General features: G+C 66.2%; 4 protein-coding genes across 4 annotated transcripts in view; 2 read left to right on the forward strand and 2 right to left on the reverse strand.

Moving 5' to 3' along the window:
* Positions 1-64: 64 nt before the first annotated feature.
* Positions 65-7,346, forward strand: H696_03052 (hypothetical protein; the record flags this gene model as incomplete). Its single annotated transcript, XM_009496940.1, has 4 exons — positions 65-4,739; positions 5,008-5,228; positions 5,491-5,893; positions 6,204-7,346. The coding sequence occupies 4 exons, from the start codon at positions 65-67 to the stop codon at positions 6,593-6,595; spliced, it is 5,691 nt and encodes a 1,896-aa protein (XP_009495215.1). The 3' UTR covers positions 6,596-7,346.
* Positions 7,347-8,363: 1,017 nt separating this feature from the next.
* On the reverse strand, positions 8,364-10,558 carry H696_03053 (hypothetical protein). The gene is made up of 2 exons (XM_009496941.1): positions 9,379-10,558; positions 8,364-9,018 (listed from the first exon to the last, which is right to left on the reverse strand). Exons 1-2 carry the CDS (start codon positions 10,499-10,501, stop codon positions 8,453-8,455), a joined length of 1,689 nt encoding a protein of 562 aa, XP_009495216.1. The 5' UTR covers positions 10,502-10,558; the 3' UTR covers positions 8,364-8,452.
* Positions 10,559-12,320: 1,762 nt separating this feature from the next.
* H696_03054 (hypothetical protein) lies at positions 12,321-14,210 on the forward strand. The gene is made up of 3 exons (XM_009496942.1): positions 12,321-12,508; positions 12,643-13,091; positions 13,302-14,210. Exons 1-3 carry the CDS (start codon positions 12,382-12,384, stop codon positions 14,157-14,159), a joined length of 1,434 nt encoding a protein of 477 aa, XP_009495217.1. The 5' UTR covers positions 12,321-12,381; the 3' UTR covers positions 14,160-14,210.
* A 1,266-nt stretch (positions 14,211-15,476) lies between these two features.
* H696_03055 (hypothetical protein) overlaps positions 15,477-18,694 on the reverse strand; it is a 5,134-nt gene continuing 1,916 nt past the window's right edge. Inside the window, exons 3-6 of the mRNA XM_009496943.1 lie at positions 18,017-18,674; positions 17,437-17,910; positions 16,822-17,272; positions 15,477-16,682 (exon numbers count right to left, since the gene is read on the reverse strand). Of these exons, the coding sequence (XP_009495218.1) occupies positions 15,634-16,682; positions 16,822-17,272; positions 17,437-17,910; positions 18,017-18,674 (2,632 nt within the window). The 3' untranslated portion in view covers positions 15,477-15,633. The remainder of the gene's footprint in view (positions 16,683-16,821; positions 17,273-17,436; positions 17,911-18,016; positions 18,675-18,694) is intronic.

Raw genomic sequence — 18,694 nt, forward strand, 5'->3', positions numbered from 1 at the left:
CCCCCCCCTCTCCCGACAGCCTCACATTCGGTTGACCACCTCTCGGCCTCCTCCAGCTGACATCATGCTCAAGCTTTTCGGCATCGGGCTCTTGGAGTCCTCGGTCCAGTCGGCCATCCTACGTGCGGGGCTGCTCTTTGCCCTGCTGGCGGTGGCTGGCTTTGTGTGGGTGGTGGTCAACACCTGGCAGGTGTACATTTATCTGCGTCGGCATCGCGAGCGCGCGGCCGCCGTCAAGCGGGCCACCAAGAAGGAGCTGGTCAATGTTCGTCTCAGCCGCAAGCGCCTGGACCATGAGAAGGCCTATCTTCGCCAGCAGGCGCGCTTGGTGTTGAAGCCTCTCCGTCGGACTGGAGCCACGGATGCCGCCGCCGGAGCCTCGCCCAGCTGCCAGCCGGCCCATTGTGCGGACGGCCCCCGTCCGGAGGCACGCCATCCCCTGGCGCCGGCGATGACGGAGTCCGGCCAAGCCTCGGAGTCGATGGCGGCCGGGCAGCGCCGGGCATCGGACTCGGCGAAGAGCCTCTTTCGGCGCTTTTCCTTGCTGCACGATCAAACCGGCGGCGTGCGGCCCCTGCACGAGTGGGCAGCCTCGCGGAATCAAGTCCGGGCCATTACTCGCCGTGCCAGCTCGGCCACAGGCCCCGCGATTTCCGCCAGCCTGCTGGCCCGCCGGCGGGTCCTCTGCCGGACCAAGAGCGCCGGCGGCTTTGCCGAGGAGCCGATCGGCACCGGGTCCCCGGGCAATCTCGGCTCAGTCAGCTCCCTGGCCCGGGGTCCGGGGCCTCGGGCGACCGGGGGCAGCATGCTGCCGGGCCTTGCACGGTACACGGAGGCCCTGCGCCTGCAGCGGCCGCCGGTTGCCGGGCTGTCATCGGCCGCGGTCCCTGCGGCCCGACTGCCGCGTGTCAAGCGCACCCTCTCCTGTGACATCGTCATCCAGTCCAACTCCACGGAGGTGGTGCAGTTCCGGCACTTTGATCAGCGCTTTGTGGACGATCGGGTGTGGTCGCCGGAGCACGGGGCCAACCCGTTGCTGGCGGACCCCAGGTCCGGCGGGCTGGCCGGTGCCGGCTCGATCACGGTCCTGGATGACGACCATGAGTCCGACACCGACACCCATGGGGCCTCGGCGGCTGACGCCGCCGGAGCCGGCCCAGGCTGTGAGGGTGAAGGTCCGCTGGACATTTTCCGAGCCATTCGCCCGGCCACGTCCGGGCGTGGCTCGCGGCCGGGCAACCCCACTGGCGGCGGGGCCCCGGCGCGGACCTGCATCCCCCACATGGATCTCATCACCACCACGACCATGACCACCACGACCACCATGACCACCACGACCACCACGACCACCACCCTGGCGGCGGCGGCGGCGGCGGTGGCCGGCGCCGGCGCCGGCGCCAGTCGCAAGGGGGCCCGGCCCATGCCGAGTTCCTGGTCGGCCCTGTCCGGGGGCCTGCTGTCGGTGGCGTCGCGGGCGCTCCTCCGCCGGCGGGCCTCCCTCGGCGGTGGCCCGTCCACCGGGGGGACCTTCTCCGAGCGTGGCATCAAGGTTTCGGCCGGTAGCATCAAGAAAACCGCCCACTGGATCATCAACCGCAAGCTCCCCTTCCAGGACGCGGTGGAGGACGACGAGTTCAGCCCCCACCGGACGGTGGACAACGAGACATACGATCGCATGGTGCTGAATGTGGCACACGATGCGCGGGAGCGCATCCTCGGCGCCTGTCAGGCCGGGGTCACCCCCGGGCCGGCCATCCGCACGGCCCCCCGCCTGAAGCTGCTGAGTGCCCGTCTGTCGTCACTGAATGAGGCCGGCGATTCGGCCGAGGCTCGGGCCACTCTCGCCGGCCAGACAGCCCCACTGCCGGCTCTCCCCCCGAAGCCCACCATGGGGTCGGTGATTGCCGGGCATGTGGCTGCCACGACGGCTGCGGCTGCGGCGGCGGCGGCGGCGGCGGCGGCGGCGGCGCCGGGCGCCGGGCCCGGCTCGGTTAGCGCCCCTTCCGGAGCCCCGCCGGCCTCCTTGGCGATGCCCTCGATTCCCGAGGCTGGTGCCTCGCGCTCTTGCTCGCCCAGTCCCGCCGCCAACGGCGCTGGGGGCCCGACAGCAGCGGCCAGTGGCATGGGCGATGCCACGGGGCCAGCGACACGCACACGCATGCGTCGCGCCTCGCTCGGTCCCTTCCGCCTGACGTCGCAACAGTCTTCCCCCCTGCCGAGCGCCTATCCCGGGCCGACGCCCCACTCGGCCGGGCCCTGGTCTCATGGCTGCTCCTCGCCGTCGACTTCCTTCGATGCCCTTGCGGCGGCGGCGGCGGCGGCGGCGGCTGCTGCGGCGGCGGCAGCCGATGCCCCCGCCCCGATGACTGGCCCTCCTGCGGTCGCGTGTGTGCCCGCTGCTGGAGCGGCCAGCGTGGTGCCACCGGCTGGGCCTGCCTCGCATTCGGGCCTGACGCAGCCGATGGCGGAACTGCCACTGAAGCCGATCGAGCTGCCGCCCTGCCCGCGGCCGCGAGAGCAGCGGTCGCCCTCGCTGCCCGGGTCGCCGCCCATGCGTGTGGCCGCCCTGCCGGAGCCCATTTCCGATCGCCTGGAAGCGCTGGCCAGTCCATCAATGTGTAATGGCAGCCCCTTTGTCAATAGCCCGCCCTTGACGCCGGCCTCGGTGACCCGGAGCTTTGCCGACGCCTCGATGCAGGCCGCCGGGCCGGCAAGTCCCACTTTCCAGCAGCCCCTGGCCCCCAAGCCCCTACTGCCGGCGCGCCCAGTGGCCGAGCTACTGCTGGCCAATCATGCTCGTGGCTTCTCGGAGACCGGGACCCCGGAGCTGCCGCCGGCCCTGCCGCATGTGGCCTCGCAGTGCCCGGGCAATGTGGCCGGGCCGGCATCGGTGCTGGGCATGCCGGGCCCGAGGCCCTTGCCGCATGATGGGGCCCTTGCGGTGCCCGGCGGCCGGGCGGCTCAGGACCCGGCCCCGGCCCCGGCCCCGGGACCGATGCCGCCCCCGGGTCCAGCGCACCCGCTGGGCCTCCATCCGATGCAGCTTTACACCCCGAACAGTCACCCCCCCGGGATGCCAAGCAACCCGGAGCACCGAGCCATGAGCTGGAAGCCGGCTGGCCTGAGTCCCATCCAGGAATCGGCCAGCCCCTATTCGGCATCGCCCAGCATCGGAGGCTGGGTCAGTCCCACGATGCAGGGCCTCGCCGGGCCTGCGGCCTCCGGCTCGCCAGCATGCGGGGTCCTTGCTGCTCGGCCGGGCCCCAGCCCGGGGGATAGCTTCTCCTGCCGGTCGGGACTGTCCATGGCCCTCGGAGGCCAGGTCCCCCTCGGCGTCATGGACGATGAGGATGCCAGTGTCAGCATCATCAGCTCCCGTTGTCCGGCGGCCAGCGGCGGCGTTGTGTCTTTGATCTCCACCAGTCGCGTGGGGCCTGGCGTCCGGCCTCTGTCGCCCCCGCCCTCGCCTCCATCGCAAATGGCCGCAAATGGCGCGACGGCGACGGCGACGGCGACGGCGACGGCGACGGCGACGGCGGCCCCGACGACGACGGCGGCTCCGACGCTGGCCGACCAGCCGGCCGTGGAGAGCCTGCCTGCCCGGATCGATGCCGACATGGTATTTTCGAGCCGCGGCAATCCGGCCACTTGGCGACCCCCTCGGGCCCGTGTCATTTCCGAGGTGCCCTTGCCTCCGGCTTTGTCCCGGCGCAATAGCCTGGCCAAGGGTGTGGCCAATGGCCGGCCGACCATGCCGCAGGAACCGGAGGCCGGCAGCTGCCCCTTGCCGCCACGCATCCGGCCGGAGCCACGGCCGCCGGCCATCTCGCCGGATGGGCACATGGCGGGGCCGGCATCATCGCAACCCCTCTCGGCCTCCCTCCCGCTGGCTGGGCCGAATTTGGTGTCGCGGTTCACCGCGGCCACTCGTCGGGGGAGCTTCTCCGCCCGGCTGGAGATGCTTTCCACCTCGGAGGGGTTCACCCCGCTGGCCCTCGGGGCCCAGGGAGACGGCAGCAAGGCCGCCAGTCCGGAGAGGGGCCAGCTGCCGCCGCTGCCGCCGGCGTCCCTGCTTGCGGCCGGTCACCAGATCCTGGTTCAGCCCCCCTCGCCCCTCGTCCAGGTACCCCAGGCGGTGAGCCGGCCCCCAACGGCCTCCCTGCCCCGGATCACCATCAACCCCAGCAACAGCCCGCCCCTGCCGCCGGCCCTGGTTCCGCCGCCGGCGGGCGTGGCCGACCCCGGTCGGAGTGGCGATTCGTCGGTGCTCAGCAGCCCGGCCGAAGCCAATAGCCTCCCCCGGCCGCGGCAGCGGCGGTCATACTCCATCTGCCACAGTTTGGACCCCTCGTCGCCGAATCGGCCCGCCGTCGACGAGAAGGGGCTCTGGTCGTTGGCGGCCGAGCGCCGCCGGCCGCTCACTTGGGACTGGTTCAAGTCCACCGAGGGGGAGATTTGGCGGGACATTCCCCTCTTTGCCCATGCTCCCAAGGGGTCGTACCTCATCTTGCCGGAGACGGCGGCCATCATGGCCGGCGGTGCGACCATCTTGCTGCAGTGCGCACATCCCTTTGTGGCCACTGCGGTGCGCAACCACTCGAAGATCGTCGACCGCCAGCCGGCGCCCGGGCCGCGCCATGGGAACTTGTCATCCTCGGCGGCGGCCTTCGTCGCGGCCCCGGCCAGTGGCGGCATTACCAAGCGCTTTAATGGGACCCTGGCCATGATGTACCGGATCGGTGCGTGTGTGCAATGGGGCCTTGTCATTTTGGGGGGCCCTCCTTTTGTTCTTCTTCTTCTTTTTCCCCAACAAGCCCAAGGGGTCCTTCGCATTCCGGCCGGACCATTTCCCGCAACCTGTCGGGCGGCCGTCCTGCCGCTCTGAGTGGGGGGGGGGGCGCGCGGGGAATTGCCGCCACATTAAGACCTGCCCGCTTTTCGGGTGGCACTGTCCCTTGCTGACTATCGCCCTGGTCCCGGCTCTGGGGCACCCTCACCGCATCACAGCCTTCGGCACCTTTAATGAGGTTCTCTCGACCAGTCGCCGGGTTTATCGCATGCACGAGCGGGCGAAGGGCCTGATTCCGGAGCTGACGGTCGATGGGAAGCCGGCTCCGAATCTCGGGCCGCGGTACCCGCTCGGATCGACCTACAGCGCCCGCGATCCGGGGGCCCTGCAGTGGATCGCGGCCACCGTCCAGTACATGCAGTTTATCGCCACCGAAATCGTGCGTCGAGAAGACCCGCCCGCCCGACCACACGGCCGCCAGAGTGCCCGAACACATGAGGGGACCAGGGGCCCGGGGGGGGGGGGGGGGGACACACCCGGCACGCCAGACCGAGGGATGAGCGCTTCTCCGCCGGGGCCAGATCATGACTTCGCAGGGAAGAGCCCCCGAGCCCGGTGTCCGCCCCCCCCCCCCCCCCCCCCCTTGGCTGTGTCTTATCATGCTGTGTGCTAACTTGCTTGTCGATTCCCCCCCGGAACAGATGCTCGGCCGGGAGTTCAGCGTCCACGAGAAGGACTCCGTCATCAAGCACAACCGGCAATTCATCTATCCCTTCTTGGGCCTGGACCCGCGGAGTCCCGGGTCCACCAGCTGCTGGGAGGATCTGGAGGTGTATTTCCACTCGGTGTGTGATTCGATTTACACCGAGATGACTACCAAGGAGGAGCCCCAGGTCGCGCGAGGCAGCCACAAAGGCAACCCCCTCCATAGGAAGGCCGCCCTGGCGGCCGGCACGGAGCCCGATGATGAGGAGTGGTTTGATGCTGTGCCTGCCATGCTGGCACCGCACTCGCTCGACGCCAAGTTCATTAGCGACATTGTGCTGGTGCCCTTCCTGCCGATTGAGCGCTCGCTCGGTTTGAACAGCCTGGCCTCGATCACCGGTGCGTGTGATGCCCTCGGCGCCACTCTCGCGCTGCCCTCGATCCTCCATGTGGGTGGGCATATCTCATGAGCAGCACCGCCCCCTCGCCCCCTTTCCGACTCGCCCTTCCCTCCCTGGGAGCTTCTTGTGCTAACTGCCACGCTCCTTGCTTTGCCCTTCTGCGCGCCCTACATTTCGCTGCTTGGCTGCTGCTGCTGCCTGGGTTGCCCGGCATCGGTGGGGATTTTTTTCGCACCTGCTGCACGGGGAAACGGGTTCGACGCGTCGACTGATGTCTGCCGCCGGCGGGGGGGGTGGGGGAAGTACAGCCATCATGCTCCCGGACAAGATTGCCCATGCCTACAAGCTCCCGATGCGGCCGATCGACCGGCTGTATGGGCTGCTGATCTTGGGTGTCGCACGGTCCATGTATCGCCTTATGCCGGAACCCCTGCGCCAGTGCACCCCATACCGGGGGTTCCTGGCGCGGCTGCGTAGCTTGGCCGGGCGCTTCAATCGGACCTGGTCCACGCGTGCCCCGTCCAAGTACAAGTCCATGGGGCAAGGAATCAAGGTCATGCGACAGCTGAAGGATGAGGAGTCCCGCGATTCGGCCAAGCCGCAGCCCGATTGGGCCAGCCGCGCGGCCAACTTCCTGGGAGTGCGCATCCTCGACATGGCCCTTGCCCGGCTTGTGTCCACCTCGGACCAGATCAACTGATGGAGGGCCAGAGGTGCACCTGTGTGAGGGGTGTGCGCGCGCCGCCACACCGACATACCGGAGATCGATGTCAGGCCGCGTGTTGCGCCTCGGGCGGAATGATTCCAAGCCCCTTCCCTTCAATAGCCCCCCTTTTCCTGACATCGTGCACTGTGTGTCCTTCGGGTTGGTGGGAGAAGGGGGGAAACCTCGAAACGGGGCTGCTCGCCGTCGGGGAGCCTCATATGCGGGTGCCTGGGCCAAGGCGAATCCCTCGCCCTGTGTGCCACAGGGAGTGACTCGCGTGTCTCGACACTCAGGCCGAAGGGAGGGGAGCACGCCTTTTTTTTGATGGAACCCCCCGGTACCTCATGCAGGGGCATCCGTGATCCATTCCCTGAGACTCTGCTTGTTGCAGGCCTTGGCCTCGTCCTCGCCGCCACGGTGCAACCTCCCCGGTGTAGGTGTGGGGCTTTGGCTGGGCAAAGGCGTGTGTGCGTGCTGCGGCCTCACGCCGCCTCTCCGCCTCCTGGTCTCGACCCCCCGTCCACGGTCTCCTCCATGGGGCTTCCCCTCACACGGTCAGCCCTTGCGCCCCGGGCGCGCTCCCTATCTTCGCTTCTCGCGCGGTGAATCCACTTCGCTCCCGGCTTCGCCCCGGGCCCGGGAGAAACTCAGACAGGGGCGAACATGATCCCAGGGAGGGAGCGCCAAGCGGCCCGAGCGGACAATCCTTCCGCTGGAGGTTCAAAAATACACATCCAAAGCTACGAAAGCCTGGCGCTTTTCTGGACACGACACGGACATGCCTCCTTGCTTCCACCAGATCCGTCCGTTCCTTGCGGAGGCCATCTGGCGGGGAGGAGATCGTTCTTTCGCTGGATTTCGGCGGCGGCGGCGGCGGCGGCGGCGGCGGCGGCGACGGCAAGGGAAGCCCTGTCGGCCGTGCGCCAGACAATTAAGCCATATCATCCCTGGTGCGGGTGAGGCCGGTGCAAGGTGTGCCGGGGCGGCGGGGCAGGAGAGCGCGGAGGAGCACATGTGAAGGAATCCCACCGCGAGAGGAAATGCCCCGGACCCGCAGGGACACCCAGGGCATCCTAGACCGGATGGGTAATGCACGCGCGATCCAGAGCATGGGGAGGGAGGGGGTAAAATTGCTCGCGCAAAAATCCCCGGCCGTGCTCCAGCTGACAGCGCGTGCGGAGGTTGGCTCGATAGTACGCGAGCAGTTCCAGGAAATGTCTGTCCTCACACGTGCAATCGCACTTGGCTGAGCCAAGAGGCAGGCATGGGCTGCTTTTGGCACTCGGGAAGAGGGGGAAGCGGCAGGTGCGATGTAAACATGGCGGTTTCGCTGCCATATGGCACTGAAGGCCGGGATCGAGGCCGGCATGGTGTTGCCATGGTGGGACTATTTAATCCCGGCACACTTCATGCCCCTCTCCCCAGGGTGCACAGGCACTTTGCCCGATGTCTGGCAAATGCGCGCGCCCTCTCTCACACACGCACACACACACACGCGTATATATATATACATATATATAAACACACGCGCGCCCGCACGTGCGAAAACGAGACAGACGGCGAGAGGGGGGGCAGAGCGAAGCATCAAAACCGGGGCAGGATGCCGGGAGGATGTATTTGGCGGGCTGGCGGGCGAGGAAGCCCGTCCGGCATACACAAGGACAGGAATACATGCGGTACATGCGCGATAGATCTAAGCCCCAGGCGCGGCAGCATGCGCTCGGGGAGAAAAAAAAGCCCCTCCGAAGAGGGACAGAAGACCCAGGCGGGAAAGATAGAAGGCGCATGGGAAGGGGGGGGGGGGGTTATACCGCGGCCTGCCGCGGTACGGGAAAGCCCAGAGCACGGAACTCAGCGCAGCGGGGCCCGATCGACCACCCGACACAAGATCAGCAGGTCGCTGAGGTAGGCCGCACCGAAGAGACTGCCACATCGGTGCGAGAGGTACGGCGCCCGAGCGATGGACACCGCACGAAGGCCGGCCCGGGGGAGGACGTCGCGCACAAACCACACCGCATGCCGTTCGAAGGTGTCTGGACGGCTGTAGTCAAGCTCCGTGCGCACGGGAGTATCCTCCGGCGCGGCCAGGAAAGTCAAATGCGACTGAAGCTGGCCCGGGAGACGCTGCTTGGAGCAGGAGCAGATGGTCGAGTGGTGTCGGGACGAGCCGGGCGGAGGGACCGGCACCCCGGTCAGGGGATTGCTGGGTCGCGACCATGAAGAGCCGCCCTCCACCTGGGGGCTAAAGGGCAGGACCACGGCCAGCAAGATGAGGCCGCCGACGCGGGCCGGGTCGTCGGCTGGTGGCCGGGCCAGGCCACGCAGCTGATGCATCAAGGCCAGAGGGTCGTCAACACGATCCAGGACATTGAGACACATCACCAAATCAAAGGGATCGTGCTCGGTGATGACCTCATCTTCACTCGGGGGAGAGTGGGGCACGGGGGGCGGGGAGAAAGAGAAAGGGTCAGTGTGAGCGTCATGCACACGCTTGGTGGCGACGGTGGGGCCTCAGGGACGCAGGCACGCGTGGCCCCGTGTGCCTTCATGTCCAATGGCATGGGCATCCACATATACACACATCAGTATGCGGACACGCATGCACATGGGAACACACACACACACACACACACACACGCACATACACGAGCATGCATGCTCGCGTATTTGCCCTCTTGGGACGGCAGGCCAAACAAGCGGCATCCCCCTCTTCGCGGCCCAGGCCTGTAAGTGTGTTCCTGCCTTCTTGGCGACAAGGAGAGTGGACAAATGCGCACCCAGATTGGTCCCTCCGAAAACCGCGTCGATGGCGGGATTCTGCTGGAGAACGCGCGTCATCCAAGTGCTAAACTCGGTCGCCATGCAAAAGTCCAGGGCCAAGTGGCTGTGGCGCCTGGGAGATCCATCCACGGCGGTGGCTTCGGCCGTCGGGGCCGGCGGGCCGAAACGCAGCTCCCGCAAGACCGACCCATCACCAGCGCCGACATCGATGGCCCGGCGAATGGCGTCGCCCGATCGGTTGAAGGCACTCGGTAGGTGTCCGGCACGTACGGCCGCGGCCACCATGGCTCCGAGTTGCGCACGCGACACGACGAACATTCCGCCGACTGTGCTCCGGAAGGCCAGGTCCGTGGATTGATCCAGGGAGGTGGAGGCCGAAGGAGCCGGCGAAGGCGCCAGAGCTCGAGTCAGCCAGCCGGGGCTGAAGCGAGACAGCAAACGCCGACTGACGGCCGTGGCCGTGGTCATGCCTTCCATGACCAAGGTCAGGGCGGCATTGGCATCGGTGGTCGACAGGCCGAGGGCATGGTGAAGGATCGGAAAGCCAAGACGGGCGCGCAGGCGGTCCGAAATGGACCGGACCCGCCCAGCAGTCGACTGTCGACCACGCATCAGAAAACGCCGGGTGGAGGGATCGCCACAGGCATCGAAGAGCTCCGCCTCGGCGAGAATGGCCGGGCAGGGCTCCCGGCCGGCTGCCGCCATGGCGCCAATCTCCGACCCTACCAAAAGTGACCGCACCGACGTGTGGAGCATGGTCTCCCGGAGCTCGTAAAGTGGTGGGGCTCGGTGGACACGAGCACGCGAGCCGACCGGCACTCGGCCACGCCGGGGCCGTGCGCCGAGGAACAACACCCGGGCCACGTCGAAATCCTGGCGGCCGAGGGTGCCACTAAACAGCGGCCCAAGATCCTGGGCGCAGGAGTCCTCGTGGAAGCGCCAGGCGGCCGACTGGGACAAACGATCTAGGTCCAGGGCAGATGGACCCCCGGCAGGCAAGGGTGGAGAGGGGGAAGGAAAGGAAGACACCGGCTGGTCAGCCAGCGGGCCGGCTGGCTGGTCGGCCTCGGCGCGCGGCGGCTGAGACCGGCGCTTGCGTGCCTTCTGGCTGGGCGACATTTCCGCAGGGAGAGGAGGACAACAACTGGCCGGGCGGGGGGGGGAGAGAGAGAGAGAGAGAGAGAGGAACGGAGAGCCAGGCAGCGATGGATGAAAAGCCCGAAGAGGAGGAGGGGGAAGGAGGCAATTGGACTCGGGTGGGGGGACCAGCAACCCGGACCGGCAAGGGGCCTTCAAATGCCCTGGATCAAGGGAAGACAGGAGCGCTGGGGGATAGGGCAGTTGCGCCTGTTGGCAGAGGATGCTCCCCCCAGCGCCTGCCTGTGAGCCTGGCAACTCTGCATGGGAGATGGCTCCGTTCGCGGGGGGGGGGGGGGTTCCCTCGCGGGAGGGAGCCGGTGATTGCGGGTGCCGGGAAATGTCGACAGCCGACGGAGCTGCATGAATATGTGCCCCAATTTTCGGCATTAGCATCGTGGCACATATACCCTTCGTAAGCATGTGATCCCCGACCGCGCTCCGCCACAGGCCCAGGCCCCGCAACGAAGCCAACTGTGGCCAGGCCGCCCCGGGAGCCGCGGCTGGTGGGACGGGTGAGGGGGGGGGGGGGGGCAGTGGGGCAACAGGCCAGCCGGAAAAGGGCGGGGCTGGAGACCCTCGGAGGGGCCCAAGGTAACCGGCCAATCGGGAAGGCCGTTGACCGCATCTTATATGCCTCACTTGTGTTCATATCTCGAGCGTGCCGCGGAGAGATAGCCTCTCAGGGCGATACATGCGGTGGTCTTTTGTGATGCACCCCCCCCCCCCCCCCCCGGAACGGGGAGCAGGTGTGAGAAGGTGCTGGCAGTTCCTGCTTGCAGTTCTTTTTTTTTTGACCCGAGTCTCGACCAGTTCGACAACCGCGCCAGCAAGCATATCTCTCTCCCCGTACCGGGGCCTGCCGCCTTCATGACTGTCTTCCTGGAGGTCTTGAGGCCGTAACTCCTGCTTGCATCTCGAACATACCCAGAGAGGGGCCGAGAGAGAGAGAGAGAGAGAGAGAGAGAGAGAGCGCGCGAGAGGACAGAGAAAGCCCGAGGATATTCACAGAGAAACAAGGCCAAATCCAATGTGCAGTGTCGCCGACAAACATCCAGGGATGGGCTGATCGTCCTTTTTCACATGGTGACGGTATGGGGCTCTGAGTGCGGTCTTTCTGAGCCTTCCTTCCCCCCCCTCCTCCCGCCTTGGCCGGCAGGACCGTGGATCGTGGGCCGCGCACAGAGCAGCAGGGGGGCCAGCGGATCCGGATTGACTCAGAGGTGTACAGTGCTCTCGGGCCCTGGTGTCCCCCCCCCGCCCCCCCCACGGGCGAAAGCCCGACTCAGAGACCGCCCGAAGTATGCAGGTGCATGCGTGTGCACGCACGCGCGCGCGTGGAGGGGGGGGGGGAGGCACCCGTTGCCGCGGCTCCTGAATTCTTTCTCCCCAGCCACCTGGGATCTGCCCCCTCCCCTCGGAAAGGTACGGGGCGGGGATCCCGATGATCGGCGGCCCCGGGCTCTCGCCCCCCGCCCCCCCCCCCGGGGGGGGGGGGGGGGGGAGGTCCTCCCTTGGGGGGGATCTCGAGCTCCCCTCCTGGGTTGGGAACAGAGGAAGCCGGAGGGGCGAGGGGGAATGGAGGCTGGGGGAGGGTGTTGTCATTTTTTCCGCGACCTCCTCCCTCGCAGCCTCCACCCGACTCACTCTTCATCCCTCTCCCCCTCTTTCCGACCACACCTACTCCTTTGTTTTCAGTCTCTCCACGACTGGACACCCTGCATATTCCCTCACTTTTTCCGCCTCCTTCGCCTCTCGTTTGCCTCCCCCCCCCCCCCCCCCCCCCCCCCCCCCCCCCCCCCGCCTCCCTGCTCTTCCTTAAGCGGCCGTCTCCCTCGAGAAACACCCGCATCCCACGCAGCATGAGCTCATCTCCATTCTTCGGCAAGGGGAAGTTCTATGGCTTCCCCGAGTCGGCCATCCCTGCCACTCCGACCCCCTCGGCCATGTTGGTTACCAACATTGCCTCCGAGGTCAAGGAGAAGGATCGTGCGTTCGCTTTGCCCGTGTTCCTTTTCTGCCCCCCCCCCTCCCTCCGCTCCCATCTCGTCGTCGATGCTGACACTCTCGCTGCCCGCCACCGCACACGACACACCCACACCCACACCCACAAACACACACAGTTGACGACTTCTTTGCATTCTGCGGGGAGATCTCCGCGATCCATGTCATTTCCTGGCCACCCCAGTCGTCGGAGGAATCGAACCAGGACTTGCCTGCTGTGGCTGGCGCTGGCCTCAACTCCCGCACCAAGCGCGCCATCATCCTCTTCAAGCGTCCTCAGGCCGCCAAGACGGCCATCCTCTTGCACCAGGCCCTGATCAACGGCCGCCCGGTGGAGATCACGCATCTGTTCACCAGCGAGCAGCTAGCTGCCTCGCTGGTAATCGACGGCTCGGACAGCGTGGCTGCCAGCGATACGGATGGCTTCATTGAAATTGACGATTCCGGCTCGGTCATGACCACCCGGGCCTCGCGCATCGCCAAGGAGTACGGATCGGCCGGCGAGGAGGATCTCCTCCTTGGCCCGGAGGACAGCATTGAGGATGGCCCTCTGCGCCAGGAGCACAAGGTACGGGCCTGTGTGCTTCTTTTTTTCCCTCCTTCGAGGATCTTTTGCTCCAGCCATGGACGTCCCTTCCCTCAGCCTTCCCTCGGCCGGCCTTCCTTCTCCTGACATATCCTCCCCCTCCCCCTTTGTCAACCGCTCACTTTGCTTTCTCTTTCTTCCTCTTTCGCGCACGACACCCTCCCCTCCCCCCCTCCCTTTTCTGCCCGCCAGCCTAAACTCAGCATCATGGCCGAGCTCATGGACCGGGGTTACAAGTTGACCGAGAAGATCCTTCAAGATGCCAAGGCCTTCGACGCGAAGCACGGCATCTCGGCCAAGTTCGCGTACCACCTGGAGCAGGCGCGTGCTCTGGATCGCGAATATGAGGTTGGCGCGCGGGCCGACGCGGCGGTTGAGGCTGCCCGCGTGAGTGCGGCCACCGCTCTGGCCGCGGCCCAGGACGCCGTTATGGCGGCCGCTGGGGCTGCCCGGCAGCTTGATGCCACTTACGGCCTGCAGCAGCGGGCCCAAGCCGCGACGGATGCCATCAAGGAGAGTGATGCCGCTCGGGCCGTGGCCGATGCCTTCCGTGCGGCGCAGGCCAGTGAGCCTGCCCGTCGGGCGGCCGCTGCCCTGGAGGCCCTGCAGGAAAGTGAGCCTGCCCGGCGGTTGTCGGCTTCGGCCACGGCTGCGCGAAACTCCGAGGCCGGCAAGGCCTTCGAAGCGGCAGTTCTCGCGGCGGCTGCCGCTTTCAATGCTGTTGGTGCCGCGGCCTACGAGGCGGCCACCGGGCAAAAGCTTCACCCCTCATCGGCTGCTGCGGCGGTGGCTGCCGCCCATGATCTTGACTCGCAGCACCCCGAGGCCCTGGACCTGCTGCTCAATGCCGACGATCTGGCCGCTGCCCGGCGCTGGATGAACGAGACGGACCCGGATTCACCGCTGGTCGACGCGGTCGAGGGTCCTGCGGTCGGAGCAGCCGCCGCTTCCCCGGCGGCGGTCGGTGCCGTGCGTGATGTTTCCTCCTCGCCGGAGTTGCTGGTCGACGCGCCGGCGCCCGGGGGGAAGGAGCAGGAGTTCCAGGCCTAATGTCTGACACGCGCTCCCATGCACAAGGACCGAGGGGAGGGGAGGGGGGGGGGGGGGGGCAGGGGGAAGAGAGGGAGAGGATGGTCTCCACCCTCCCAAGTCTTCTCCTATGTGGTGGTCCCCATACTGAGGGAACTGTCTTCCCCTCGCCCCCTCGCTCCCCCCTCCTCCCCCCCCCCCCGACCACCTCTCTCTCCCCTCCTTGTTTGAAAGAAAAAAGAATTTAACCGCACCCTGCATTCTCTTTCCCCATGAGTGAGAGGTTCTTTCCGCTCCTTTTTTTGGATATGTGCCCTGCGTACAGCAGCCCTGCTTTTCTAGCAGCGAGAGGGGGAGGTGCTCCAGGGAGTGGGTGGGAAGTGGGTGGGAAGTGGGTGGGGAGAGGAGGGGGAGGGACAGGGAGAGAAAGAGAGCGACATGTGCCTCCTCCTTCATTCATCAAATGCTCGCAAAAGCAAACCACATCTCCCCCCACTTTTGGGTGAAAGAGGCAGGAAGAGAAGGAAACACACAAGAAAGGGAGGAGGTCCAGACCAAGGGGGAGGGGCTATTAAATTTCTACCATCTATTAATCTTTGGCGGTTGGTTTGGGGTTTGGGGGAGGAGGAGGGGAAAGGATGGAGGGTGTACTAGGCGTGAATAGAGCATGCACACGTGGGAAAGCATGCATGTGTGCGCCCGTAGGGACGCGCGCATGCTTTCACGCCCCCCATCACATGTGGCCACAGTGGTGCAAAATCTTCGGACGTGGATCAAACAGGGAGCAGAGCGGGAGAAAGCAGGCGAAGGGGGAGGAGGAGGGAGGTCTGAAGGGGAGGGGGAGGGAGAGGGAGGGAGATGCCTCCGGCCGGCCACCAGGGCAAGAGGGGAGAGAGAGAGAGAGAGAGAGACAGGAGGAGGGGAAAGGGAGGAGAGGAGGGGGGGAACTCATCAACAAAACTGGCGTGGATCCTGGACGCCCTGGCGCCGATGTTTCTCCCCCTGGCCAGAGGGAGAGAGAGGGAGAAACACAGGAGCATAAGGGGGGAGCACACAGGAATCCGGGGGTCGAGAGAAACCGGCGCCCAAATCACAAACAGGACACAGCCCGCACGCTGAGAAAGAGGGGGAAGGGAGGGGGGGGGGGACAGGGGGGAGGAGGGAGAAGTGAGGGGAGAAATGTATGGCAGCCTCTCTGCACCACTCTCTCGCCACTTTCCCATTTTCCTCCCTCTTCCTCCTGCCCGCCGGGCCTCATCGGCCCCACGCCCCCAGCTGTGGGGAGAGCAGGGAGGGACGGGTGGGGGGTAGGGGGGGGGGGGGGGGGGGCGCGCGTACAGTAAAGTGCGGTCAAAATCAAAATGCTGAAAACAGCGAGCGGAGAATACACAGGGAGGAGCCACTCTGGCGGGGCTCCTCTCCTGTCCATCGGACCTCCACCTCACTATTACAAGTGGAAGGGGCGAGCCGGCTTCGGGAGGCGAGCAGGGGGCTCTTAGATCTCCGACGAGGGGATGTAGTAGTCGATGTGGGCATGGACGAAGAGCTTACTGGTGGGCAGTGCCTCATAGCGGTAATCGAAGAGGGAAATGTTGCGGTAGCCCGGGCGCATGCAGCGCAGGGGGATGGTGGCGGTGGCAACGAAGTCGTCATACTCCACGTCCTTGTCCATGATGGTGAAGTGCAGCAGGGCCACCGACGGGTCCGGGATGTCGAAGCAGAAGACCTCGCCCCACACCGGCGTCAGGCCGTTGTCGGAGCAGGTGCGCGTCCGCCGACGGTGGCGCGTGGCAAAGGCCGCCTGCTCGGACTGGGAGTCACGCTGGTCGCGGGTGGAAGAGCGCGAGGACATGGACCCGGCATTGTTCAGAGAGGAGTTGGAGGAGGCGTGCGAGTTGACCGACGCCGAGGAGGAGGACACCGTCGGGGGGACGGATGCCACCGAGGTGGAGGAGGCCGCCAGCGAGTCGCCCACCAGGCCGGCCGACGCGGCGGCCGAGGCCGAGCTGAAGGACCCGGAGGTGGAGATGCCGGAGGAGACCGAGGTGGTGGACGCGTTGCAGGGGGCCACCAAGCCGCCGCTGGCGCCAGCCGAGCGAGCCATCTGCGCGGCCTCCAGCGCCAATTGCGACGCGGCCGGGAGCTTGTTGACCGCCGGCGGGGTGAAGCACCGCGACCGATCGGACAGGATCTCCATCACCACATACGGGTCAATGACCTCGGTGGTATCCTCATGGCGAGGCTTGGGCAGGTGATAGCCGGACATGACCACCAGCGTCAGGCGCCAGTGCTTCTCCAGGCGAGAAGACTCGGCGGTCGGCTCCGGCGGGCTGGCCAGCAGGTGCCGCGGCTTCAGCAGGTACCCGGACCGACCGTTCTCCAGGAACCGGCCGTGGTTGATGCGCAGCGGCCGATCAATGCGCTGATAGTTCATGGCCACCATCTGCACGCCGGCAGCCCAGTGCAGATGCGGCTCAATGTTGACGGTATCGAAGCGAACACCCAGCGGATAGACACGAGCAATCTGTCGGCGAGTGAACTCGACTGTGTGCGTGTGTGCGTGTGTGTGCGAGAGAGAGAGAGAGAGGGGGGGGGGAGAGAGGGCGTGAGTGGCGAGAGAACGGAAGAGAGCGGCAAAAAACAGAGTCGAGGATGAAGTCCCGATGGGGGGAGACACACGCACCCAGCTTGGCATGGCTCCGACGGGCAAGGCGGCTGGCATGGCGCTCGCCGATGGTGCAGAAGTTGTCAGCATAGTGGTTCTTCTTGCTGTGCTCGAAGCCCTGGAACTGCGTCGGGCGGCAGTAGTTCACCAGGGAAGACAGCTCCTTGGAGACCTGGCGCTTGGGCTGGCCGCTGGAGGAGCCACGACTGAAGCGCGACCGGCCACCGGAGGAGGAAGAGGTGGTGGAAGAGCGCGTGGTCATCGGGTCCTTCTCGTCGTCGGTATCATCATCGGTCTCGGCGGAGGAAGACAGATCATCGGCGGCATCACTGAAGAAGGCGCTCTCCGGCTCACCGGACTCGAAGATGCCCGCCGGCAGGGGGTGGGCCTTGATGATGATCTTGTGCATGAGCTCCTCCGGCGAGGGCAGCTTCTGGATCATACCGCCCGGGAACTGGGGAGTGGCAAGCTGAGCCCCGGAAGAGCGGGATACAAGTGAAGAGTGTCAGAAAGGGAAGGGGTACACCGGGAAGGAGGAGCTGTTCGGGGGGGACACCAGCAAAAAAGGCGGCACATAAAGCCCCCCCCCCCCCCCCGGGAGGAGGGGGTCTCCTTGCGGATGCATATGCGCACCATGCCGCTGAGCTCTTCCTGAATGATCTCGACCATGCGGAATTGCTGGGTCAGGCTGCAGTGATTGACCAGACTCAGGAAGATAGGGTAGGGCGAGGAGTCGAAGCCATCCTCACGAATGGCACGCAGGACCTCGGCCAGGGGAACGCGGTTGCTGGACATGCGGCCATGGTGGATGACCGGGCTGTCACCCGGGCCATCGTGGCAGTCGAGCTCCAGCATCCGGCACCCGGAGCGCAGGGCATGAATGAGCGAAGCGATCGGGGTCCGGTGGCAAATGATGTCCGTCGAGTGGTGGTTGTTGTGGGCCGCCGCAATCCAGTAGTCCGTCAAGGGCCGGGTCATGTCGTGGTGGACCTTCTGGTTGACAATGTCATAGAAGGACGCCTGATGCTGGATGTAGGAAGCAAAGCGATCCATGGGAATGCGATTGCCGATGGAGTGATCGACGTAGTACTCGCAAATGCGGTAGGCCTTTGTGCCAGGGGGGGGGCGCAGGGGAGAATCATGTAAGAGGGGGGGGGAGAGAGAGAGGGAGAGAGAAAAAGCAGGCAAAGAGGCAAGGCAGAGGAGGGCGTACATCCTCCTCGGTGTGTTGCTGCTCGACCAGAAGGAACTTCATGAAGAGGTCGCGCGAGATGCCCGGGAGCTCCGGAGTGGAGACCGAGTCGGCCAGAGTGCTGGACATGGAAGTAGACTCGCTGAAGAGCAGGCGCCGGTAGACGGCCTCCACGTCACCACGGCTGCTGATCTCGCAATACAACTGGAAGAAGGAGGTGTAATCCAGGCGGCGGGAGCGGCGCGAAAAGAGCCGCGAAGGGGCGCTAGACTGCTCCTTCTCGGAAACCGGGGCCCCGGAGGAGTCCACCACACGGGAGTACTTCTCAAAGAGGGCGGCCACCGAGGCGCTCGGGACCCGGAGGTTCAGGGTCACCAGCAGACGAGTCAACTCCTCCAGGGTCATACCACGATCGCCATCGCGGTCGGCCATGAGGAAGGCCGCACGGGCCTGGCGGTCGACGCTGACCGACTCGTCGCAACGCCAGCTCCCGGCGGGCATCTGCCCGGCCACCATGGACACATTGGCCGCGTCCACAAGGCGACGCAGGCCGCTGACCCACTTGGCCCGCATGGCCACAGTCGGGGCCACGACGTCCACGGTGGACGTGCCATTGAGAGTGGCATAGACAATGGAGAAGGCGCGTCCCTGGTAGGAGTCACGGCGCCACTTGGGGAAGCTGCAGTCCCGGGATGGCGG

The sequence above is a fragment of the Fonticula alba genome (assembly GCF_000388065.1).
Source record: "Fonticula alba strain ATCC 38817 unplaced genomic scaffold supercont2.4, whole genome shotgun sequence".
Lineage (NCBI taxonomy): Eukaryota > Rotosphaerida > Fonticulaceae > Fonticula > Fonticula alba.

Bases quoted from the DNA above. Each gene is read 5' to 3' on its own strand.
- H696_03053 (XM_009496941.1), bottom strand. From the start codon at position 10,501: ATGTCGCCCAGCCAGAAGGCACGCAAGCGCCGGTCTCAGCCGCCGCGC. The intron at 9,019-9,378 runs GTGCGCATTTGT...CCCCGAGTGAAG, and splicing joins TTTCGGAGGGACCAATCTGG to ATGAGGTCATCACCGAGCAC.
- H696_03054 (XM_009496942.1), top strand. From the start codon at position 12,382: ATGAGCTCATCTCCATTCTTCGGCAAGGGGAAGTTCTATGGCTTCCCC. The intron at 12,509-12,642 runs GTGCGTTCGCTT...AAACACACACAG, and splicing joins CGAGGTCAAGGAGAAGGATC to TTGACGACTTCTTTGCATTC. The intron at 13,092-13,301 runs GTACGGGCCTGT...TCTGCCCGCCAG, and splicing joins CTCTGCGCCAGGAGCACAAG to CCTAAACTCAGCATCATGGC.